The sequence below is a fragment of the Hippopotamus amphibius genome, chromosome 9, assembly GCF_030028045.1.
Source record: "Hippopotamus amphibius kiboko isolate mHipAmp2 chromosome 9, mHipAmp2.hap2, whole genome shotgun sequence".
Lineage (NCBI taxonomy): Eukaryota > Metazoa > Chordata > Mammalia > Artiodactyla > Hippopotamidae > Hippopotamus > Hippopotamus amphibius.
Genome location: NC_080194.1, coordinates 32213068 through 32238517, shown reverse-complemented (window position 1 = coordinate 32238517; position 25450 = coordinate 32213068). Strand labels below are relative to the sequence as shown.

Genomic DNA, 25450 nt, shown 5'->3' with positions numbered 1-25450 from the left:
GCTCTTGCCCTGAGTGACACTTGGCTCATGTTGCTTAGAGTCTGCAGGGGATCCAGCTAGCCTCATTAGAGCAACCTAATTAGATCTCGAGGTCAGCAGAGTCGATGGAAAAAAGAGTGAGCTGAGGCCAAAAGACCCACGATCTGGTGCTGGTTGTTCACAACTTAGCTGCGTGGGCGTGGGCCAGTTGTAGAACTTCACCTGCCCTCAGATATCTTATTAAGGAAGTAAAGGAGGCGTAGAGGGTTGTGACATCTTAAAGGAGCCTCCTAGACTCCCAGTGCCCACTCTGCCCATCCCTAGTGTCCCCAGTGCCCACTCTGCCTGTCCTTGTGATCAGCACCCTCTTCTCCTCCAGGTCGCCACCTCTGCTTGCTTCTATAGGCACTTTTCCTAGACTTTGTAGCATTGCCTCTCCCCTGCCCCACCCCAAGATATGCTAGAGTGCAGATAAGAACTGCCTGTTGCTGCCCTAGTCTTCTGCCAAGCAGCCTGGAAAAAAAGTCTAATGACTTAAAAGCATATTGGGGAGCAAGGAGGTACAGATTGGTAAAGGAGGGGAGTGGGATTAACCCATGAGTGCAGAGAAGCCACTCCAGGTTATTAGGAGTTGTTGGAATATCCAAGATCTTGATGCCCTGAGGTGTCTGGACTCTGTCCAGTTGTTTGAACGAAGGGTAGTAGATGTGTTCTTAAAAACATGGCCTCAAGTTTATCATCTTCTTTCCTGGCCAGGGTCTGTGGTCAGGGGTGACCAGACACTCTGGAGCAATAATGGTTGTGGTGTTGGTGGAAGGCTGCTCAGGGGGAGCGAAGAGATGTCTCAAAGAACTAACATACAAAGGGTAAAGGTTGAGGAGGGTGGATCTGTCTGTAAGATTGATGATCTTTGGGCGTGAAAGCTGGAAAGAACCTACAGATCATCTGATCTCTTTCTCCAATTTTATGGGTAAAGAAACCGAAGCCCAGAGACCTGACTTAACCAGACCCATAAAGCAAGCTAGCCGTGGAGCCGAGATACAAGCCAAGTCTCCTGATTCCCAGCCTTGGAATCACAAACCTGATACAGTGGCCCTTTCCCCAGTGCCATGTTGCCTTCTCTTGTGGATTCAGCCACCACCCTTTCCACGCCTCTCCTTGACCTTGAGCTTGATTGTCTGAAGTGTTATTAGGGCCTCACTGCTCCCACCTCCTTGTTTGTCAAGGCCTAATAAAACCTGGGTGGGACATCACGGCAAAGTTGAGGCTTCTCTCACGTGTGGGCTGTTTGGCTTGTACTTAGGGACTTAACACTGTTGGGTCAGCAGTATTCTGTTTTATGGTGTGAAAGGTTAATGCAAGACAGGAAATAAAGGATCTGACGCCCAGCCTCAGCAATAGTGGACTTTTGTAGGTTTATCATGCAGATAGAAATCAGTTTTGTTGCTAAGCCCCGTTCTGAGACTCTGGAGCTGAGGTCACGGATCAAGTGCAGCCTGCACCGTCCCTTGCTCCGAGAGAGGCTGCTCTGGGTTTAGAAGCTGTCTGCCCCGTCACTGTATTGCTGGCATGTGAACCAGAATGGAAGCCATTCACTTTTTTCTAGAGGACTCCAATTGGCTCAGCATTTCCTGCTGAGCTCAAGGAAATGAATCATGAGCTCTTTCCAGTGAACAGGCACCTGTGTTGACGTATATTACCTTGTTTTTCCTCCCCGTGGCCTGCTAAGAGGTGAGCAAGGCTATTTGTTGTATTGGGGCGAAAACAGGCAGATACAGGTTAAATAACTTGCCCACATCCCAGAGGGGCCAAGGATCAGATGTGGGAGTCTGGTTTTAAAGCCTTTTCTCGCTCCACATCTCACACAGCCTCTCTTTGCATGGAGAAGGGAGAGCTGGGCCAAGTGGGCCAGGCATCGATTGAGGCATCAAGCATTTATGATGGGACTTCTGAGTGGCAGGCTCGGGGCTTGGTCATGGGGATGCAAAGGTGAGTAAAACCTGGTCCCTTTATTCCCAGGAGTTCATGGCCTGACCTCGTGGCAGGATAGATATGTATAGAGTCGCAGTCACCATTCTAAACTGTGTCTTAATAAGTCACATACCAAGTGCTCTGAAAGCATTGAGAAGAGAGCCATGTACAGGGAAAGTGGCACCAAGCGTGTGCTCTGGGACTTGGGTATTGAGGGATGAATAAGAGATTGCCAGGCAGAGAAGGAGGCGGAGAGTTTTCCAAGTGAACCGTGTGGGGGTATGAAGGCTTGATGCGGTACTTGGAAGTGAGGAGGAGTCATGAGCATGTTTTCTTCTCAGCTGACATAGAAGGAGTGGAACTTTCAGTTGGGAGATAAGCTGGGGGAGGAGGGGTTTAGAACCAGACCGTTAAGGGCTTTGTAAAACACTTGCTAATTATGTGAGAGTTGTTGAAAGAAACATCAGTTGAGACCAGCAAAGCTTCTCCAGATATGAATTCACCAGGCGTCTGAAGAATTGTACCTTTCCCTGTAGACATGTGTGTGGGGCTGGTGTTCGGAGATTGTGTCCATCTTCTACGTTTTGTGTCTCACGCACCAGTGGAGGTGTTTATTGGTGGGGCTGAGGCATCGGGGTGGGACCGGCCATGCTGACAGTTCATATTTAAAATGTCTCAGATTCCTCTTGCCAAATAAGCTGATAGCAAACACCCTTGTGAGTTCATGTGCAGACTGTCTCTCCAGGGACTGTTTTGCATTCCAGACAAAGCCACACAATAATTCTGTAGGAGCTGGGGGTGTGGGGCGAGAGGCTACTTAAAGATCAACGAAAAGCTATTGCTGTTTTTAAGGACAATATTTACAAGGCGAAAGTAGCTAGGAAATGGCTCATTTGCCATGAGGGTGAGCCAGAATCTTTTAAAAATCCCAACCCTTTAGAGTGGGAGGGGTCGTGGGGAAGAGAGAGCCCTCCAGGAACTCGTGCCTCTCTCCTCTCTGATGAACTCCCTGCTGAGGTCTGCCCCAGGAGATCCATTCTGGAAGCAGAACCTTGAGCCTGACATAGCCTTCGTGGAGGGAAGGGGAGCAAACACCTGGAGAGCGATCTGGAGTCCAAGTCTTCCTGGTCTCATATCACAGTCCATCTTCTGTGGCCCCTTGGGTTTCGTTTCTTCATAAGGAAAGAGAAAATCCTTTCTGGGATAGTGGCTGCTTTAGTGAATGTGTTTTTGAGAACATAAGCCCAAACGCCAAGAGAAGAGTCCCGCATCTTCATTCAGCCAACCCACGTTTATTCCATCGGGATGGCGGGAGACTGTCTCCCGCACCGTGACAGAAAATTCGCCGGCTCTGTCATAGCTTCTGTGGTCCTCCCTGGGCCTGCTACCTGCTGGGGTGCGGGTCAGGGCAGGGCAGCACTTTCTGACTCACGGAGTGAGGAATGGCCAAGGCGGTTGCTGGTCCTGGAGTGCTTGTCCCAGCATCTCTGAGCTCACAGGAACATGGCCTTTGAGTGTCACCTGGAGAGCCGGGCTCCCCTCCCTTCAGAGCTCTGCAGCGCCCTCCCACAGGCTCATACCACCCTCCACATCAGCCTCACGGCCGTTTCCAACAACAAAGCACAACCTGTCAAGCTAATCGTCTCCTCAGAAGTGGGGTCAGTGGTTGAGTGTATTTTAGGGACTGGTTCTGCCCTGTCTTATCAGAGAGGCCTTTCTGCATTTGCTGTCTGAAACCGTGAATGGTTTAAAGAGCTTTTGTGAAAATAGTTCATAGGAGACTTCAGTTCCTCTGCACAATAAGAACGTGGCCCAAACTGTCTTCCTGGCTCCCGTCTGCTCAGACGTCTGAACCGCCCCCCCCGGTAATGGCACATTTGACATGAGCACAGAGCCCCTTGGGTGGGTCCGGTGAAGGGAAGACAGCATTACTCAGGGCTGTCTCACCCTGTCAGTCTCTGGCCTGCTCACTCCCCAGAGGCTGCATCTGAGAACCGTTAAGCTGTGTTCATTTAGCGCATTGCCTGGCACAAGGTAATCGGTATTTGTGGGATGCGTGTAGGAACAAATATATCACCAGCAAGTAAACCCTCCTCCTTTCCAGCAGAAGCAAAAAGGACTGAACAGCTCCCAGGCTGAGCTGCCCGAGTGCTGTCCACGATCCAGCACCCACTCTGGGAAAGGTCCCTTTGGTTCTGGGCACAAAGGGAATTACAGAATCTCCTGTCTCCTGGGCTGGGTCTGGAGGGAGGGCCAGAAGAGCTTTGATCCACACCCAGAAACTCCCCCACTCAAGACTGTGAGTCCTATTTTCAAGGCTCACAACAAGCACAACACAGAAACAAAGAACAGTGACGGCAACGACGCACGGGAATGCGGCCCGGGGGAAGCAGTCTAGAGGCCCTCCTGCTGGCCGCCCCAGCTCGCCCAGCCCACCCCCGCGCGGGCCAGCAGAGCCTCCAGCTGGGCATCCCCGTTTTGTCAGACTGCTTCTCTGCAGAACAGGGCTTTTCACATTTATATCATAGATTCCGGCTTCCCAAGGGTGTTGACTGTGTCAGTAGGTTTTGAACAGCCCGTTAGGCTTTCCTGACTCAGGCAGGGCTCACCTGCCCATGCAGGTGCACACACCTGCTCGTAAAGGCTGAATGCAGTTTATGGGCCCTCGTGTGGAGACTGGGGTGACGGGCGTGGCCCGCTGAACTGCCGGCTGGGCGGACACCTCGATGGAGGAAACAGGCAAGCATCTCCCCTTCCCCTGCCCCAGGCACACCTGCACGGAGGTCAGCTGGCCGTGAGATCCATGGAGATCCATCCGTATACATTGCTCATAACATTAATGACAGTATAAACAACGAAGCGTGTGTAAGTGCATATCAGGAAATGAATCCTGAAATTAAAGGTCTATAATGCAAATGAAAAATGTTGGAAGTCCTATAAGTGAACTCTAAAGGTGGTACAGTGTGAGCTGTTCCATTCCTCCCGAAATAAATTTTTACTGGTAAATATTTATTCAACCAACATGTGCTAATTACCTACTAGAAGCAGATACCACACGGGCACCAACATTACAAAGATAAAAATCAGTAGACAATTCGTTAATGGGTGAATTAGTCCAAAGTCACATAATACAAAAAGTTGAATTATTTGATTAAATATTGGTTGTGTGCCAACTGCATACTTAGAACTGAGCTGAATACTCTGGGAAATAGAAAAGAAACAAAAGACACTGGCCTTTTCCTTAAGAAGTTTATACATTAATTGTCCAGACCAGCATAATGCACAAAACTATGTTGGGTTCAAGGCTAAATTAAGGGCCAAATGGCCAGGTCTGCGTCCCATATGACCCCTGTGTTATAACTGTCTATCTCTAGAAATTACTAGACAGTAGTTTTGCAGAAGCTGGGGAGACAGAGCTTGTTATCCTGGTATCCAGAGTACCTCGCAGTTTTCCCCCGTAGACCTCAGGCTGCAGAGATTCTGTGGGAGTGGGCCCAGGAGGCTGTGTTTTTGGATACTTCCTGGTGAATCTTGTGATGTAGAACCAGGTTTGGTGACCTCTGGCCACACTGGGACCCCGACACTCTGCTACCTTTGATGTTTCAGCCCTAAGGTGGACTGGGTTTTCACCAGTCTCTGAGAGTTAGGAGGGTGCATGGGAAAGAAAGATCAGTACAATACAGGGAAGCCTTTGTGCCTGAAAACTCCGTCTCATCCCTCAGGATCCAGCTCTGGGACCACTTCTTCTGTGAGCCTGTCTCCAGGCTATGGGTCACTCCATCTTCCATCGCCGTGTCCACACATCTTGGTACCCACCTCTACTGCAGCTCTTACCTATAATTGTTATTTAAAATTGATTCCTTGAGTGGACTGTGGTGACAGCACATAGTAGGTGTTCAATGAGTACTATGGGGCCTGACTTTGCTTCAGAGGATGGGCAAGATTTGAGTGGGTGGGAGGAGAAAGGCAGAGACTGGACGTGGAACACTAAATAGGCTAGTCTGTCTGATGCAGCCACAGGGGAGCCCTAAGACCTTTGGGAACTGAGCCTAACAAGGAAATGGGGGCTGCATGGAGGGAGCTGATGAGCCCATCAGGGGAGTTGGGACTTATACAGTGGGGTGTAGGGAGTCCTGAGGGCTTTATGAACACGGTGGGGTGGTGCTGGCAAGGTGGGAAGGGGAAGATGGGAAGTGGAGACTAGTTAGGAGGCTCCCGTGGTAATTCTGGTGGTGGTTAGAGAAAAAGGGCGGTCACAATCCACACCACCACATAGCCTAAATTTTGTGGCTGCTCTTGATTGGATTTTACCAACAAGCAGTGGTTATTGAGCGTCTACCATTGCCAGAGGCACAGGTGCCAGGCCCTGGGTGTGCAGCCTTTGGCATCAGAGAGCTCATGGTCCAGTGAGGTAGGCAGACACGAAAGTAGTCCGTGCAGTAGTTCTGTATGCAACCATCACTGGAACCTCCACAGAATACAGCGTGGGAAAAGGGGTGTGGGGAGGCCAAGGTAAGACTTCAAAGAACAGTGCAGCCAAGGATACTGCCTAGCCTGGCGTCACTAAGTTTCATCCTCATGTCACCCAGTGGGGTCAGGACTGTTATTATCTCCATTTTATGGAAAAGGAAACTGAGGTTCAAAGAAGTTAGGTGACTCATCTAGGCTCACACACCTAGTAGGTGGTGGGTCAGATTTAGAATAAGTCTACCTGACTCCAGAGTCCACGCTGGGACCCTGACACTCTGCTGCCTTTGATGTTTCAGTCCTAAGGCGGACTGGGTTTTCACCAAGGGAACGGAGTCTGGATGGGCCTTCCAGGCGGAGGGACCAGCATAAGCAAAGGCCCACGGAGGGAGGGCTGGCAGAGTTCAGTTTGTCAGGGAGCTGCAGATGCAGAAGGCTCAGTAGGTCTGGACTCGTGGATGTGGTGAGGAAGCAGGCTGGAGAGCGAGTCACGAAGGGGTGAATCATGAAGGTGGTTTTTGTCTTGCTGTGCTAAGATGTTTGGCTTTCCCCCTGAAAGGGTGGTCAGGGAGCTGCTGAAGGATTTGAAACAGAACCTGACCACATGTGAATTTCTGGTGGAAAGATCTATCTGGCAGCAGCTCGCGAGAGAGGCTGGAGGATTGGAGGGAGCAAGCCTGAAGGGCATTTATGAGGAGATTTTGAGAGTTCAGGTGAGTGCAGAGGATGGATGGGAGGCAGTGGTTGGGGCTATTGAGGTGGTGCTTGGGGCCTGGCTGGCTCCTCGAGACGAGGGAAAGGGGGCAGAAAAGGTGACTCCAAGGGTTTGGCGTGAGAGTCTGGGTACAGATGGTGCCATTCACTTAGGTTGGGGAGGCAGGGGAGGTGAGGGCAGAAGATAAATTGACCGACCGCATGTGAGGTCTCTGTAAGACAGTCGGGAAGTGTGTAGTTGAATGCAGGCCTGGAAAACAGCAGGGAGATTCACAACGGAGGGATGGCCCGATGGGTCATCGGGATATAGATATTGGTTGATCTGTGGGAGTGCTGGGGTCCTTGAAAACGAGAGGAGTGTGAAGATCAGAATCTCGGGAAATTTCAGGGGCATTCAGAGAGATGCGTCTGCACAGACTGAGGGTAGAGGAGACCATGGGCAAGAGAAGGTCTGATAAATGACAGTTTGTCAGAGTTGGTAGTGGCCTTAGGCATGATGTCTGAGGTGTGGAATATATGGTAGAGGGAATGAGACTGTGGTAGGTTGGAGGGTGAGTGGAGGTGAGGAAGTGGACACTGCCAGCTAGGCTCGTCTACTGGGAACCTAGGCTGTGAAAGGAAGGAGAGCAAATATAAATCTAACCGTGGTTGAATTTGTGCACGTTTCTGAGATTGACTTCACGCTGATAAATTCATACATCAGAAAAAGAACAACAAGAAAAACTTTTGTTAGGCAATGACTCCTTTTTTTTGTTTTTTGTTTTTTTTGAAGTTTTTTGAAGAGCTCGGCACAGTTCTTCAAAATGGGGGGCCTTTGGAAGATGGACTCCATGAGACACGGCTGGGCTGTGAGCTTCTGGGGTAGGGACTGCTCTGCTGTCCATGCTGGGTTCTGTGTGTGTAGAGCAAGCAGGCGCTGTTAAGAAATCCTTTTCAAGTTCACTTTTCCATGACTTTTACGCCTCCTCCCCAGCATCCTTCTCTGTCCTTCAGACTAATTATTAGGGTTCCAGTCCCTGAGGCCTGAGCTCAGCCATCCAGACACAAAGACTCACCTGGGGAGTGACTTTAAGGGCGTGCTGGGCAAAGACTTGGTGGAAAATATGCTTTAATTGTCCCATCTCAGCTTAACGCAGATCAAGGGGAGATGATCACCCTTACCATCTATGTGAAAACGCCCCAATTTCTGCCATGGTTTGGCCTGGGCTACCTCGGGGTGGTGGGTGTTATCCCCAGGGCAGCAGGCTGCAGCGACACTGGATAAGCACATCCTTAGCGTGCCCGTGAGAGGCACCTTCATCTGATTCTCACAGGGACTCTGTGTTGTTTGTGACTTGCTCAAGGGAGTGCTGGGGGACTCAGAAGTCCACATTCTTTCTACCACACCACATGGGGCTTCCAGGAACTCAGGACCTGAGGGCTCAGGGGGTTATTGAAACCCAGGAAATGACTAGCCTATCCGTCCCATTCTCTTGTCTTATGATAGGGAAGGGATGTGGATTTTCACCATAGGGTATATGTGTGTGGCAGGGGGGGGGGGAGGTGCTTAAATGAGGGGCAGTCAGGCATATTTTTGGGGGTCAAGCAACTTTTCCAGGATATAGAGATCGTAATGGAAGGGAAGATAGAAAATGCCAGGACTGGTTGTTTGGAAGTCGGCCTATAACAGGGCTAGCAAGAGGGAGGTTAATTCCCATGTGATCAACCTAGTAAGGAAGATACTAGGAGGGGATGCTTTCTGACACAGGCCAAGTTTGATACACTCACCGCGCTGTGGTTTACCTACTGGATTAGTTGAGATTTTCTGCCTAACAGATAAACCCTTGATTCTTCACATACTTCAGGTTTATTTCTCACGTATGTGAAGTGCAGATGTTCCTGGTCACAGAGGGCTTTCCTCCAAGTGGGCATCTGGGGGCCCAGCTCCTTCCTTCTCATGGCCTTGCCATCTTGCACACGTGGTTCCCAAGGCTGCTACGCTCTGGCAGAAGGGGAAAGAGCCTGGAGGATCGCCTTAGGAGGGTCTCATGAGTTGGTCCTAGAAGTTGCCTACGTCACTTATGCTCCAATTCCATTACCTGGAACGGGTCACATGGGCTCACACAGCTGCAAGGAAGGGCCCAGGAGGAAGGAGCAAGGAGTCTGGTGATCAGCTGGCCTGCCCCTGCCATACCTGCCCTGCTAGAAAGTCACCCCTCGGCTGACTTTTTATGGGGTATTCACCGTGGTTATCCGATATTGCATCGAGATCTCCTTATGGTAGATCTTGGCATTTTGGAGTTTGATGAAAGAAGGGGAGTGCCATGAACCAAAGGGTCTAGACCAGAGACCATGTCCCTGATGTGGTGTGCGAGGCAGTGCTTGGATCCCTCCATCCACTTTGGGAGCAGTATGGAATGGTGGTTACACATGTGGGCTCTCAACTCTGGCTATAGGACGTCAGGTCACATGTTCATTACTTCTGGCCATGTGAGCTTGCCAAGTTGCTAACTTTTCTAATTTTTTGAAAAATGAGGATAATAATAGTATCTAATGATGCCTTGGTTTGTTACAATGATTAACTTCTTTAATATATGGAAAGCTTTTACCATATTGCTCAAGACTTCATAGATGCTTATTAAATGTCAATAATTATAATGTTCCCAAGGTTTGAACGTTCATTCATTCGTTTAGCACATATTGTATAGAGAGGGCCTTGTGTTACGAACTGGGAGCAGGGAAGTATAAAATTAATTTCAGCACAGGACTTACTGTACCTGAGGTTAAGTACAGATACTGGGAGGGATCCAACCCACTTTGGAAAGGGGTTGGGGTTAGGGAGGTGGAGAGTGTCTAGAGAAGAGCCTCGAAGAAATCTAGGAGTTAGTGGGGTGAGGATTTGTTCACCTCCACGTGCTCTGCCTGAGAACAGTAAGTATGGTCTACGATAGTTTTTTCAAACGGGCAAGCTCCTTTGCCTTGAGGCAGGATTCTCCTAACATGAAAAAGATTCACACCCAGTGTCCCTGAAATTGATATGTCAGTGCAAAATATGCGAAGCTCTGCTTTTGAGAGACAGAAGTCTCCTCTAATTACATGGCCATCGTTTCCTCTCATTGGAGCCCGATGGCACATCCAGCAGATCTGGGCTGATCTGGACCTGCCCTTGGGGAGTTTTTAGGGAATCTGTACACTGCAGGGAAGAATGTTCCCTGCTTTCAAGGAACTACAGTCTACTGGCTGCACTGTCCAGGTACTGTCAGAACACAGGAGTGTTCTCCCCAGGCAAGGGATGGTAGGCCCTGCAGCTAAGACCCGGGAGCCCCTACCCAACCTCCCCTGTGATGTTGAAGCAGATTTTACAGGTGCTGAGTGGGGGAGGGGTGGCACTGGTGGTGGCCGCGGCCTGGGGAAGGCAGAATAAGAGAGGAAAATTTGGAATTTGGCAGGGCTGAGCTTCCAAAGGCTTCCTGGAGTCTGATGAGATTTGGAAGGAAGACTGAGAGAAACCCAGATGACTTACAAAAACAAACGAGAAATTATACCATTGAGCCAAATAAAAAACAGCAGGATTCTTTCACTATTTATTTTATTACATTTTAACTCAAAAGTATTTTAGACAATTAGCTTCATTGTTAATTAGGTACTCTGGGCTTGGACAGCTCCTCCTGTAAGGTGGCGATAGTTTTTTTTTTTAATGCGTTTTATTTTATTTTTTTATTGTGGGAAGATATACATGACAAAATTTGCCATTCTGACTATTTTTAAATGTTAGAATTCAATAGCATTAAGTATATTCACATTGGTGTGCAGCCATCACCACCATCTATCTCCAGAACTTTTTCATCATCCCAAATTGAAAATCTGTACCCAGTAAACAATAACTCTCATTTCCATCCTCCTCCAGCTCCTGGTAACCACTCTTCTACTTTCTGTCTCTGTGAATTTGCTTATTCTAGCTACCTCCCAGCATTAGTTTTGAGATAGGCTGGCATCCTGGAAACTGGAATTTGAAGTTCACAGTACTCCCAGGCAGCCAGTGTGTGAGGAAGGTGTTTCAAGGCATATGCGGAATAGCCTGCTGAGTTTTTGTTGGTGAGATGGGCTTAGTGTGAGGGCTGAGAGGTGTGTTATTTTGTCAGCTCCTGGCCTATAACCAGGCGGGCAGGTGTCTTTCTTATGGGGTTGACTGGCAAGGGGTCTGTGGGCATAGCTGAGATGATGTCAGAGGTACTATCGTCCCCCTTCCCCAGCATGGCTCTTTGGAAAGGAGCCTGCCTCACTGGACTTGGAGGTCTGTGGACCAGCAAGCACAGGTGTGGGAGGAATGCAGCCGTGGGGACCTCATCCCTCACCTGTCGGGACGTACGTCAGTTCATTAAATCAGCAGTGTCAGGGCTTCTTACAGGATGGCCCTTTCTTTTCTGGAGAAGAATGGCACTGCTAGTGTGGCTGGAGCCCTACAGGCCTGCGGAAGAGAAGATAACACGAGACCGAGATAGTCTAGTCAGGGAGAAAGGGCTCTGGGACCTGGAATGCGTATATAGGAGGGAGTTATAAAAGCTGTGTGTGCTTCCAATAGAAAACCTGGAAAATACAGAAAAATATAAAGCTAAACATATATCATCTGAAATACCATCACACACACGTGACCACTGTTCACGTTTGGCTTGTTTCCCTTCTCCTCCAGATGTTACTCTACGGAGTTAGAATCATATCGAGTACTTGAATTTGCATCCCACTCCTTTCACCCTGATTTTGGGCATAAGCATTTTCCTGAAGGATTAAATGTCTTTATAAATATTATTTTTAAAGGGCTGCCTAAGACTTTGTTGTTTGGTTGCACCATAACTTATGAAGCCACACCCCACTGTTGACATTTGCAGGCTCTCGGAGCCTGAAAGAACTTCAGGGACTACAGAACTTAACCTATTTAATTTACACAGCGGCTTCAGAAAAAGCAGGTCATATTACTTCCGTCTACATGGCTCATATCAGTTAGTGATTAAGAGCATGGATTTTGAAGTGAGATGGAACTAGGCTTATTTTATAGCATGTCCACTTGGTCCCTTGGCATGTGGGGGGGGGGGGTTACTTGACCCTCTGAATCTGCCTTCTCTCTGTCACATAAGGATGGTTAAATGAGATCATGGATGTAAAGGATCTGGGACAGTGTCTGGCACCCTGGGAGCAGCTGAGCAGTGAGGTGGTCACTGCTCTGATGAGGCCCAGTCTCCTCACGCCCAGGCCCAGGTTCTGCCCGCCTCAAAGGCTCTGCTTCTCCTAGAAGGTTCTTGAAGACACGCTTAGCAGTACAAGCAGAGATGTGGAGCACTGGTCAGAAACCATTATGGAAAAATGAAAAAATGTGTCTGTGTTGGTGTACACACATGCATGTATACATGCATATATACATGGATATATGCAATACATTTACACCCACCTGTACATACGTTCACACATCTGTATGCATACATGTACATAAACACGTGCACATGCGTATAGCAACTGCACATGGCAGATTTATACTTGTATTACAGAAAAGTAAATGAGCACGTTCTGAAATTACACTCCCTCCCCAGCCCCCCACAGTCCTTGCTTCTTACAGAGTAGAAACAGAGAGAGAGAGAATCACCCCACCCCACAGACTTCTTGTGAGGACTCCATAGGATGATGCAGGTGAAAGAGCCTAGCTGCCGTGGGCCCCTGGGGATGTTGGCCTCCTTCCTGGCACTGTGACTGGTCCGCATGTGGTCTCTGACTCATGGGGTAGGGGTGGGGGTGTCGATTGCAGGTCAACCTGGGATCTGTTACTGTGAGTGATTCCACGAGGAAATGGACTGAGGTGAGGAGGTGGGAATGTGTGAGGTCATTTCAAGCCAGAGCAGTGGAGTCAACTCACTATTGAAAAAGAGCGAGGAGAGGGCTGAGGGGGAAGGGCAGGACCACATGGCCTTGGACTCTCAGAGGAGGAGCAGCACTGAAGGCCAGGGCCTGCAGTGGGCCTGGAGTCTCTCTCCTGAGCTCCCCACCCTGGGCCAGGGTAGACAGAGGGCAGTGTCTAGGCCCTGCTGCAGGCTGGGCGCTGGGGTGGCCTTTCACAGTACGTCTCCGGGGTGCGTTTTCATTAGCCTTTCCAAGTAGGGGCTCCAGATGGCGTGTGTAAGAAGACTGCATGTGTGACTTCAGCCTGCATGGAAAAGGCTTTGATTTCCTGTGGGTGAGCTCAAGGGCTAAAACCAGGAGTGCGGAGAAGCCATTGGAGAGACAGCATTGATCTCCCTGGAGAACCACTAAGAGGAATCAGCTCACTGAAGCGCTCTTCCAGCCAGAGGAGGCGAGGGTGGGGCAGGCTGCCCCAGGAAGCTGTGCGTGCTCCACGCGGGGAGGTGACCGAAGGTTGGGGACCCCTGTCTGAAAGAAGATTACAGAGGGCCCTGTCAGTCCCTCCCGACTGTGGGAGTGGCCACTTTAGATTCAAGTTGGAGTCACATGCCCTGGTAGATGGAAAGCCAGGCCTCCCTGGGCCAGGTGAGAAGACGATGCCTGCAGACATCGCCTGTAAACCAGGTGTTCTGCTCGTGCTGGGCTCTGTAGAGAGACAGCATGGGAGGCATTTCCCCCTGCCTTGGCCCCTGGCTGCTTCCTGCCTCATCTCAGATGTTGGATCCAAGTAGCCATGCCTAAGGGTCTTCTGTGTGAGAGGTGCAGAGCTGGGGGTTTGTAGTCTTTCCAACCACCCTGCGGGTGCATAGGGGTAAAGACCTCCATTTTACTGCTAAGGAAACTGGACCCTGCCCCATGGCCCCTTGGGGCAGTTAACCTGGGAGATGGTGAGTTTGAATGGGGGGCTTGGCAGTGGAAATGACGAGGGGGTTTGGTTTTTAGATTGCATTTAACTTGAAACAGCCTTGAGGGTGGGGTTGAGGGCTATACTTTCCTTATGCTGCTGTGAGGGAAGGTTCTGCCCAGTGTCCCTCCCAGCACTCCTTCAGTTTTTATAGAGCTCCATCTTTTATACACTGCCTGGTCACACTCTTTGATGCTGTTTGGCAGGAGATGAGGCCCAGGAAAGGCAGAGGTATGGGAGTCCCACATGTGGGTACATTGATAACTCTTGGGCCAGGAGGCTCATCTCTCATTTTGAGAGCTACTCAGGGCCTTTGCATAAACCTTGAACTTGTCTCCCAGATGTCATAGGCCGAGAGCACATGACCAGTGCTGGAAGCTGAGGCCCTGAGTTCTAATTTATAACAGCCAGAGGCAGAGAAAGGGAATTACTTTGTGACTCATCAGGTCACATAGGCAGAACCACAAATAAGGGACTCCAGTTGGCAAAGACCAAATTGCTTCAAGGCTATTCTTAGAAACGAAAGCGTCACGTCTTGTTTCTTCCCAGAAAATGCAGAAACCTTTCATATTTCTGAGTAGCTGGTTTTATTTATATTTCATATCAAACTCCAAAAAGGCAGCAGCTGGGTGGTGGTTGACAAGACAGGCTAAAGAGAGCTATTACACAGGATCCTCTGATTTAACTGATCCTTGATCTTCTTCTTTTGGGGAAAGAGAGGGGTATCCAGCAAAATACACACTCCAGTTTCTGGAAGCTCAGCTTCAGCCTCACGAAGTCCTTCTAAGTCAGCCTTTCTAGTTCATTCACAAAACAACCTTGTACCATGGATGCTTTCAGTTCATCACCCAGATTTCCTCGTATGAGGTTCCCCACTTTTCATATGGGGAACTTAAAACTCAGAAGTGGAGTGAGTTGTCAGAGGCTACACAGTTAGGAGGTGGATTTGAAACCAGTGGCCTCTAATTGTAAAGTATGTATAATTGCTTGACTGGGAAGCTAGTACCAGTGGTCATCAGTTATGTTCCTTCTCTTCCTTCTGGTCTGATGACATTTGAGCCGTTCGACAAATAGTGATGAGTGCTGGTCATCATGGAGTCACCAGGTGCTAAATACATTACACACATGATTGAATTTATTCCTTACCACCCTGTGACTCAAGGATTGGTATCCCCACTGAGCAGATGAGAAAACAGGCTAAGACAGACTAGATAAAAAGCCGAGGGTCACATGGCTAGCGAGTGAGTGAGATCAGACTCACACCCAGGTTTGCCAGACTCCAAATGTCCAGGTGCTCTTCTGTGAGGAAACCTACTCTGTGTGGGCGTCAGAGTCATTTCTAAGGTCTCTGATTTAAGTCGGTTTTAAAGGTTGAGACTAGACCCTCTAGATGCAGGGAGGCAGGGCCGAGCCTGGCACAGGCTGTGGAGGCACAGTCCCAGGCTGGGCTTATCTTCTCCTGTCCAGCCATCTCCCTCCACCTTCCCATATCTCACTCCAGATAAGAGCTAGTTCCTGGAGCTCTCACGCCCACCCAGGGCCCGCAGCACCACTTTGGCTCTTTTCCTTGGAGCCCTAAAATTAAGTTGTTCATTTTTCTTTTGGAGTTGGAGGGGAGGCAGCTGGGGTTGGGAGGAGGCAGTTTCTTCCAGTTTATAAATTATTCTCTGGAAGTCGGGTCTGGCTTGATAACTCGAAGCAGTTCATCATTTTAGACAAGGAGGAGTTGGCGACTTGGAGAATTGATGTACAAAACCCTTTTTCAAACTAGTGTGTTCCCCAGATTGAAATCCACCCCAGGTGATGGCTTCGGCATGCATCTCCATATCTATTCAGTGTTCCTAGGGCCAGGCTCTGCCATCACTCACGTATCTCACCCTCCACAGCAACTCCGCAAGCTCTCACACAAGACATGCAGCTGAGGATCAGAGCTTAGTTACATGGCTTGTATGAGGCCAGGTGGGCAGTGAGGGGCCAACCTGAGCTTTGGACATGGGCTTCAAGAGCCCCAAAGCCTGTGGTTTTTTCTGCACCACCTGCCCATCCTCAGAAAGGACTGCGGGATTCCGGTGGAACTCAAGTGGCTTTGCAGTTGTCAATCAGCTACTGCAGCCTTTGTTCAATCCTGGGCTTAGACGTGGTTCCAAAGATAGATAAAGACTGAGGATGTTAAAATGCTCTGAAAAGCAAACGAGTCTTGTTCTCTGTTTATGCTCTCTGGGTGGTGAGTCCTGCACATGGGGAAAGCTGAGACACAGGAGGAGGCAAAGTTTATGTGAGTAATGCCAACGTGAGCACTGCAGACGTTAAAGGAGCCGACTAATCCTCTGTGAGGGAATCCACGTCTTTTGGTGCCAGGCAGAGCACGGAGACACCTTTCCCCCAAGTTGGTTGAATTTGTTGAGTTGAAGGGACCAGAAGATGGAGGCCTGGCTGCAGAGGGGAGCTTGGCTGGGCCTGCATCAGGGAATGTACTATCCTCCTTTCAGCCGAGCCTGGTGCCAGGAGCGTTGGAAGCTCTTGGGCAGAGAGACCGGAGGGAGAGGTCCTATAGTGTATCCTGTGCTGCCTCACCTATCCGTATCTGGGTGTCTGGAGAGCTCGACTGCCCCCAGCAGGGGGCCCCTCTCATGTGGTGCCCAGCCAGGTTGCCCCATGACATACATGTATGTACTTTTCTTTCCTCTGCTCTCCCAGCTTCTTTCCTTGTCGTGCTGGGCAGCCCCCCAGCTGCCTCCGCCTTCAGTCCGCCCCTGCCATCTCATCTTCCCAAAGGCTTGTTGCACCCCGCTGCTCTGTCTCCTGCCCCCCTCAGCCCTCTGGAGAAGCCAGGCCTCCTCCGTGGTCTGCCCCAGACACCCCCCCCACACCTTGTCATGAGTCCTGAACTCCCAACACCTTGAACTTGCTGTCATTCTGCAGCTGTGCTGGCTCTTTCCGGACTCAGGCCTTTTTGTATGGTCCACTCCCCGGTCTTGTAGTGAAATCCACCTCGCTCTAAACATGGCAGTGTTTTGGCATTTCCCTCTCGTAACTCCTCTGGACTCCTCCAGGCTCTGCTGAACACCTTCTCTGGGCTTCCATGTGCTGTGTTCATTTGCACAAGCGCTGGCCTGTTGTCTTGTAATCAACTATTTACAGGCCTGCCTTCCTCACTAGGCCCTGTCTCTGTATCCCCAGCATCTAGGGTGATGCGTGGCCCTTGCTAAGGCACCAGTAGTTATTGCTGAATGAATGAGTAAAGGATTAAGTGAGAAGATAAACACCATTCTCTGCTTTCAGTTTTATAAAGCCAGCCCACAATCCAAATGCACCACAATGGCGTTTCGGTCTGGAGACTGGGAAGCTGCCCAGCCCGAGGGCTTCGTCTCTGTTTGCTGACCTCCTCCTGCCAGGCCTTTGTCTGGGGGAGCTTGATATGCTCTATTCTCACGTTTACAGACCCCCTCGCTGGGCCAGCCCCAGCTCCTTCACACTTGTCTCCTTGCACCGGCTTTGGAGTCTGGAAAAATAGCTAGTGCTTTGGAAAACCAGCTCTAATTTATTTTTGTTCCTTTGAAACTTAAATGACTTTCCTAAGAAGATGCCTGAGGTTAAAGTGGTGCAGAGAAGAAAGGACGATGGCCAAAACCCAGGCAAGCTATTTTTGTGATGTGAATGAAACTCCATTGCATTTTTCCTTCCTTCAGCCTGAGCGCTTGTTCCACATGGCTCCCAGCTTGGCCTTACAGAGCACAGACTCCTTTTGGGCGTCAGGAGGAGACCCACGTGCCTCTCTGTCTTTGTGTATGTCTGACTGAGGTGGCTGCTGTCTTCCAGCAGATACTAGGAACGGAGAGAAATTTTGAGAAGTTGCCATTTATTGTCTGCATACCTGCCTTCTGGTAACTGATGGAGGGAGATTTAAAAGTGTGATGTCTAAGGATAGGTGGGATGGTGGTCCTGAAATCTGGGGAGGCATGGGCTTTGCTTTTTGGGGGCTGTGCACTCGTGTCATGTGAGTAGGTTACATTAACATTTATGGCACCAAGAAATCTAGTGTGCCTTTCTGGGTTTTGTTTGTTTTCCTTTTGCTAGTTACTACTTCCAGAACCATCTGGCTCATAGCAAGACTGACCAGGTAATGTTGACATCAGCCAGGGTATATCTGTGGCAACCCGGAGTTCTTTTCAGCCAGCCAGGGCAGTGGAGTGTTGGGGAGAGAGATTGCCAGCAAGGCAGCATCGCCAGGTTAGAAGGTATGATTATACCTCTCCCATAGATCATATATGGTTAGCATTAAGTGTTATGTTTAGTATGGTCGTATCTTAAAGGAAATGTATTTTTACCTCTCTGCACCCTCTCCCCACCCTACTCTTGTCCACGGAGCTCACCTCTGCCTCCACCTACCTTTTCAGGTGTGACGTTTCTCCAGGTGCTTCATGGTTTTCTCCTCCGTCCTCTCCACATCACTGCTCTACGTAGCTCCTGAAACATGGGAGAAAACGAGGACGAGAAGCAGGCCCAGGCCGGGCAGGTCTTCGAGAACTTTGTCCAGGCTTCCACGTGCAAAGGCACCCTCCAGGCCTTCAACATCCTCACACGGCACCTGGACCTAGACCCTCTAGACCACAGAAACTTTTATTCCAAGCTCAAGTCCAAGGTGACCACCTGGAAGGCCAAGGCCCTGTGGTACAAACTGGACAAGCGTGGGTCCCACAAGGAGTATAAGAGAGGGAAGTCGTGTATGAACACCAAGGTAAGGGAAACTCCTGCGTGGACGCTTCCTACCCTGTGGGGCCTGTGGGCTGGCTTGTTGGGAGCTTTGAAGGCTGTTGCCATCTTGCCATTGTGAGGTTCTTAGCAGGTGTGAGTGTGTTTTGTTGTTCGGCTCTGCTGAAGGGTACCTTTGTCTGTATATGCACAGCTTATCCTGGTTGAGGTCTTCCGTCTTATCATGGTGGCAGGAGCAACTCTTCTGGTGTCCTCTCCACGGCAGAGAGAATGAAGGCATGCTTGATGTTATCCTGTTTCTACTGTTACTACTACCACTACTTCTTCTAGTAGCTACTATTTACCGAGCAGCTTCTCTGGGCCAGGCTCGTTCGGTATGTGGTCTCATTGAACAACACAGTCGTCCTTTGGGTCACTTAAGAGATATGGAACCTGAGAAGTCAGTTACCTTGACCAAGGCTATGTAACAAGAAGGCAACCCTGATCTCTCTGGTTCTAGGGCTTATACCCTAAATTCCCTAGAGAGGCATAATTAGAGTCATGTTCCCCTGGGACCAAACATTTTAGAAAGATCCCTGACTTTAATTGGCTAAGAAATAGGTCTGTAGTCTTTGCTAGTCTTTTCCTCCCTCTCTTTCTCTTCCTCTTCACATCTCCGCATTCAGGCGCCATCGGTGAAGGTGGGGCTGCCCAGCGCGGCGCATCTGCGATAGCCCTGCCTCACCCATTCCCGAATGGGCAGCCAGAAGTCAAGACTCCCCTGGGGGCTGTCAGCCCTGGGCACTGGTCCAGGCTGTATGTTTAGATTAAAAGCAAGCGTGCTGTATTTAGACCTCACAGGAGGTAGCTCAGCCCAGAGCCCTTGGAATTCTAGTTGGTGCCAATCCTAGACAAGAGGATTGAACTCTCCATGGCGACCAGGACTGTTGTGTTTTTGTTTTGGTGATTCGGAGGGAGCCATTGAGTCCACCGTGGGATACGCCACTTTCCCTTGCCCCGGAGGAGACAGCCGCCAAGCTCCTCTGAGCCTGGGACTCACAGACTGTCCGGGGCATAGGAAAGCATTCCATCAGGTCAAAGCAGCCCAGTCGCTTTAGCCCAGAGCATACTAGCCATCCAGGAAGGGCCTGCCCATAACCTGCCAAGCTTCAGCCTTACACAGAGGAGAGGGAAGCGTTAAAGAGAAAAGAGGGGAGAGAGGGGTGGGGCCAGTGTCCTAAGTGCCACCCCCACTCAGCACCACCTTTCCTAGTTGTTGTAACTTCATGGTTCATGGTTCACTGGGCTGCTCTTCAGAGTTCCAGGACAGGGAAGCTTTTAACTTTCAAAGCATCACCCTTTTCAGTAATTGTATTTGGCGATTTTCTTTTAAAATGGTCCCATAGAAGTCAGGTGGCTGGGGTGCAATATATTTTCTCAAGGAAGATTTTCAGAGCACTTATTGTATCAGAAAATGCATCACCCCATACACCCCACAGTTTCTAGCTATTGAGGGACTCTCTCGGTGATCTGAAGACAGACCTTCAGAGGGAGTCAGCCAGCAGAGAGATGGAATGGAGAGTTGACCACCATGAGGATGTCCTTTCAGAAATCACTAGCCAGTTGCCTGGCCTGTTTGGCCAGCCCTTAATTTATAAGCTTTGATGGCTTGAATTGGAAGAGTCCTTACATCCTGTGGTTGGCAAGTCATCACTGAGGCCTAAGATACAAAAGGAAAGGACTCATGGCTTTAGTCAGTGATGCTGGGTAAGAGTGGTGCTTGCCCAGGAGTTTTTACACCTTTCTCAGCAGGAGGAACAAAGATATTTGAAATGTGGTAGCCCATCTCACAAAAACTACCTGCTCCTGAAGTGTAGAAGATACATTTGAAAATGCACTCTGTGGATGGTTGTGACTGTGTTAGGCACACATTTATCTTCATGTTTCAGAAACTCAAACTAACCTAAACAAAACAGGGAAATGAAGGCAATGATTAACTTGTACAAACAGAAAGGTCCAGACACTCAAAATCTTTCCCATCCTCCCTCCTTCCATCTATCTCTTCGATGCATTGCCCTGTTTTGGCTCCATTCTTCCCTCCTGCAAACACATTTTCTCCGTGATGCTAGCCTCTCATTCATATCTTTATAGCTCTGTGACCCAAAAGACCAGAATCTTTCTCTTCCTGCTCTGTATGGAAAAAAAATCTCAGGGAAGGATTTCAACTGGCTCACCTCTGGGCCAGTGATTGCGTGGAGCTGACCACTGTCTGTGGCAGCCCTTTTAAGCATCATGTGATTAATGTGAGGAAGGGAACAGGTCCCCAGGGATGTGGAGGTGGGAGACAGACAAACAGCAGGTGTCCTCTATGTGACAGTGACTACTTGTGTGCATCCTGGTTATGGAACAGGCCTCTCCGTGTTGGATTCACGTGGATGGGTAATGCTCTCTCTAGGAGACTGGCGCCTGTACTCCTGATTGTGAGTCAAGCAAAACACAGAACATGGTCCTCCTCCTTTTCCGACATGAACAGACACTGTCTTGCTCACACACCCCGCTTAGGTTTATCCTTTGGTGTAGGAGTGTACAGCAGGCATTAGCCAAACAAGAAGTGCTGGGCATTACCGTGCACATGGTTCATCATTAATGCTAAGCCGTGTAGCACCGGCGTGTCAGGTACCAGGCATGTGGCCAAGCTGCTGCTTAGCATAGGTAGAGTGGCAATGAACGAAATGCAGCCAGAACTCCCACCCTTGCACTGATGTGGATGCATCTCAGCACCATCTGGAGTGGATCTGGGCCCCAGTGATTCACAAGCATTAATCAGCTCCTTCCAGTGCTGTGAGCCCGGTCTGCTCCCTTCATGCCAGCAGGAGACAGAGAGACAGAAACAGAGGGGGAGTGTGTGTGTGTGTGTGTGTGTGTGTGTGTGTGTGTGTGTGTTAGTGGTGATGGCAGGGGGAGATTGATGACCAGGATCTGCTTGGCTATTTGGAGAAGATGAACTCTGGTACAGGTGCCAAGGGACAGGGAGGAGGACCTGCAAGGTCCCTAGAGCAGTGGCCCAGATGCCAGTTGCATAATCTAACTTGGGATCATTGTTCATTATTGATTATTATTTATGAGGGTTTTGCCAGACACTTAATTCTTTCCCTGGGTGTGATCTGTTTGGGTAAGAAAGGAGTGAACCAAGGAACAAGCCAAAGAAACTCTTTCAGGACTGATACTGGCTCTGAATTAGGGTAGTACCTGGATCACATGCCACATCTGATTGCCTAATGTTCCTGGGGAAACAGCCCCGAAGAAAATGCAATACATAATTTGGCCTGGGAATTAATATTGCCACAAAGTCATGGAGTCTGGTCATTTATTTTACATGGACCTTTAATGCTAGAAGGAACTTGAAAGAATGTTGTGTACAGTTTCTGCATTTAACAGAGGACAAACAGGGGGCCCAGGAAGCTGAAGCTATTTGGTTGAAGCTGGCAGGTAGCATTGCCAGCATTTGGATTCTGTTTATTGATTTGCTCATATAGTGTTTCATTCATTCGTTAGGTATTTCCAATACCCTATACCTTAGCAGGTATTTGACAGAGGAAATGGTTTGAAAGATTAATAAGAAGCAGTTCTCACTTGAGCTTTGTACAGAAGGAACAGAAATGTCATCATTTCTGTATTTATTCACTTTAATCATGTATGAAGTGAATGATTATTGAGTAGCTACTATGTGCCAGGCGCTTATCTAGGCACCAATAGGCCACTTAATAGCTCCGTGGCCTTGGGCAAGTTCCCTAAATCCCTGATCCTCAGTAGCCATCTCTGTAAAATGAGGATAATGATGGTACTTCCTTCATGGAGTTACTGTGAGGATTAAATAAGGTAATCTTTGTAAAGTGTTTAGAGTGCGGCCTTGTACATAATAAGTGATCAGTAAATGTTTAGCCGTTACTATCGTTAATATCCTAAGGGCTATGAGAGAGTTGGGTACACTGTTCTGCAGTTGTATAGAAAAGCAAGCAAATGGGGTAGTCTGGGAATGCTTCCTGCAAGAGGTGGTATGATTTGGCGCTTGACGGACGAGTAGGAGTTTGCCTTGCTTTACTAAAGGAAGAGCTAGAGGGAATATAAGGCAGAAAAACATATCGTGGAAAGAGTGGGTTGCTCATGTAATGGGCATGAAGGTACCTGTGGGGAGAGGGAAGCAAGGACAGCGTGAGAGCCAGAGAGAGTCGAGTGGAGGAATGGTAGGAGACCAGAAAGGCCTCCTGGAGCCAGGCTGTGAAGAGAGAGTCCTCAGTCAAACAGAGGACCTGGAGGATCATTGAGGATAAGCCCCCGATTCTCAATCCAGGGTTCTTTCTCCCACCCTCTGGGGGTGGCTCAGTAGTCACCAGGTAACCGGTTCAGACCAGAAGGCGTTTGTACATCATTGCCATAAAAACACGTTTGCAGGAAATGACTCATGCGTGCCTGTCACCAGCAGCCATGGGGCCAGCCTATAGGATGAAAACTCTTGGGTTGTCCTGTGAGAAGGAAATGTCTGTATTTTATGAACATCCAGAAGGTTCACCCCATGCCTTTTGCTCTTGAATGTGACCTTTGCCCGTCTTTGTGTCTGCACTGGCTCCCCAGTGGTGGGTAACCAGGCCTGGGTCATGCTTTTGGCCCAACTCGTTATGTGGTTCCTGAGCTTCGTGAGCAGAGCACAGCAGGAGCAGGGAGGGAGGGAGGGGGGATGAAGCTAAGAGGGAGGTCGCTATCTCCCAGCCTAGATAAACCTATCTGACATTCCCCACCTCTGAAATCATCCACCCGGCCCTCAAAGCCAGGCTCTGCTGCGCTGGCTGGGAAATGTCTAGCACCGCTTTGCCTAATACAGGCAGTTACAGGCATAACCGACAGAGTAAAGGATGGTCCCCGTGGTGTGACCTTCTGTACTAACTGAACAGAAGCGTCCATAAACTCAGGATCTGTCCACTTACCTGACAGTAGACTTGGGCGCTGCTGCGCTAGGCGCGTCTGCAAGCCTACGTCACCGATCAGGTTGTGTGAACCGCTGCACTTGTCACTGCAGCTCTCCACACGAAGTGTGCGGGGTTTGCACGAGGGCCTGCATTGAACATGCCGTGCAAGCTTGAGGAAATCAGTTCTGAACAATATTAAACTGAGATGAAACAATTCTTTTTTTGGCTGTTTTCATAGGACGTGGGTAATCCGGGTTCACTGTGGTTCGTTTTACAAATACGTTTATAAATAAAGACTTGTCTTTTTCTAAGAACAAACGTATTTGTTTTCTTTAATTCAAAAAGAAAGGCATGCTCATAATAATAAAAAAAAAAAATTCAAGCAGGACAACAAAATATACTGTGCAAGGATGTGCCTTCCCCCAGGCCCCCAGGTCTCCTCCCTAGGGGCACCCGCCATGCCATTTTCCGTGTGCCCTTCCTGAAAGTCTTTACACGTGTGTGCAAGTATCCGAAGGTGTGCCTCCCCCTTCTTATTTAATGGGAAAAATTGTTTACCTATTTGCCGTGCACTTTTCTTTTTCACTCAAAAATGTGTCTTGGAGATGGTTTTATATCAGTATGTGGGGAATCTACCCTTTTTATTATTTTCATGGCTTTTTATGACTTCCCATTTTAGGGCCCCGTCACAATGTATTTAACTGCTTAGGTTGTTTCCAGTCTGTTGCAGCCTTAAACACTGCTACAGTACACTTCCTCCTACGTACTTCATATGCACATGAAAGCGTGTCTACGGGATACGTTGTGAGAATTTCAGAGTCCAAGGGTGTGTGCATCGCATTGACAATCTTACAGGCACTGTCAGGTTCTTGTCCATAGAGGTTCTTGCCGTAGGCATTCCCACCAATAGTGCGGGAGAGTGGTAAGAAGGGCACTGCTTGAGAAGGGGGCTGCCGCCGTGGGACGCTGCCCCCTTGGATTTCCTCAGCTTGGCTGAGTGGGCATTGGGATGGACACCCTCTGAGTCTGGGGTCTGGGGCTGGGTGGCCTTGAATGGGGCCACTGAGGGAAGAGCGGTTTGGTAGCAATGTGGTGGGGACCGCTGCCGCCCCTGTGACAATCACAACAGTCTCATTACTGTTACCTCCCAACATTTGCAATAGTGCTTTATAGTTTCACACACATGGTTTCATTAAGAAGCTTGCGTTCTCTGTGAAAGATGAATGCTCTTTAAAACAAGCACAGATACAAGTGTATGCTTTCATCTTCAAAATTTCATCAGATAGTGGGAGCTGTTAGAGCCCTGGCCCATGGACGATCTGTACTCTTTGTGCTGCACAGGGGCACCTTCCTGGCCTAACTAACGCGTTCTCTTTATGATTCAGTTTAAACTAGGATCACCTCCTCCAGGGAGCCTGCCCTGACCTCCTTTCTTCTTCCCCCTTCACTTATTTCATCCCCAGTGGGGTTTTGTGCCCCCATGGGCTCCCAGACTCGGGTCCTACCGTTATCTTGCTGATGGGTGTCCCTCACTGACTGCTTTTTAGGCCCTTTTCCCACTCACCCTGAGCTCCCTGAGGACAGGGACCAAGCCTGGCTCATCTTCAGGTCTGAAGCACCCAGCACAGGGCTTGGCACAGGGAGAGTGCTCAGAGACTACATGAATGAACTGTGTAGCTCAAGAGGCTTCTTTTGGGAGCGGTACAAATAGCGTACTATTAATGGATATAGTGCTTCTTTCTGGAGCTGTACTGGGTGAGTCCTGGTATTTCCAAGCCCTGATAGTGGGTTTACAGAAGCTGGGACCAGCCAATCCCTTATTTTCTCATTCAAA

General features: G+C 49.3%; 1 protein-coding gene across 3 annotated transcripts in view; it reads left to right on the top strand.

Annotated features, from left to right (window-relative positions):
- The window catches only part of MICAL2 (microtubule associated monooxygenase, calponin and LIM domain containing 2), a 231070-nt gene that overhangs the window by 33908 nt on the left and 171712 nt on the right, over positions 1-25450 (top strand). For all 3 annotated transcript variants that reach the window (XM_057695680.1, XM_057695679.1, XM_057695678.1), the window contains exon 3: positions 18358-18698. In XM_057695680.1, coding sequence (XP_057551663.1) covers positions 18435-18698 — 264 coding nt within the window. In that variant the 5' untranslated portion in view covers positions 18358-18434. The remainder of the gene's footprint in view (positions 1-18357; positions 18699-25450) is intronic.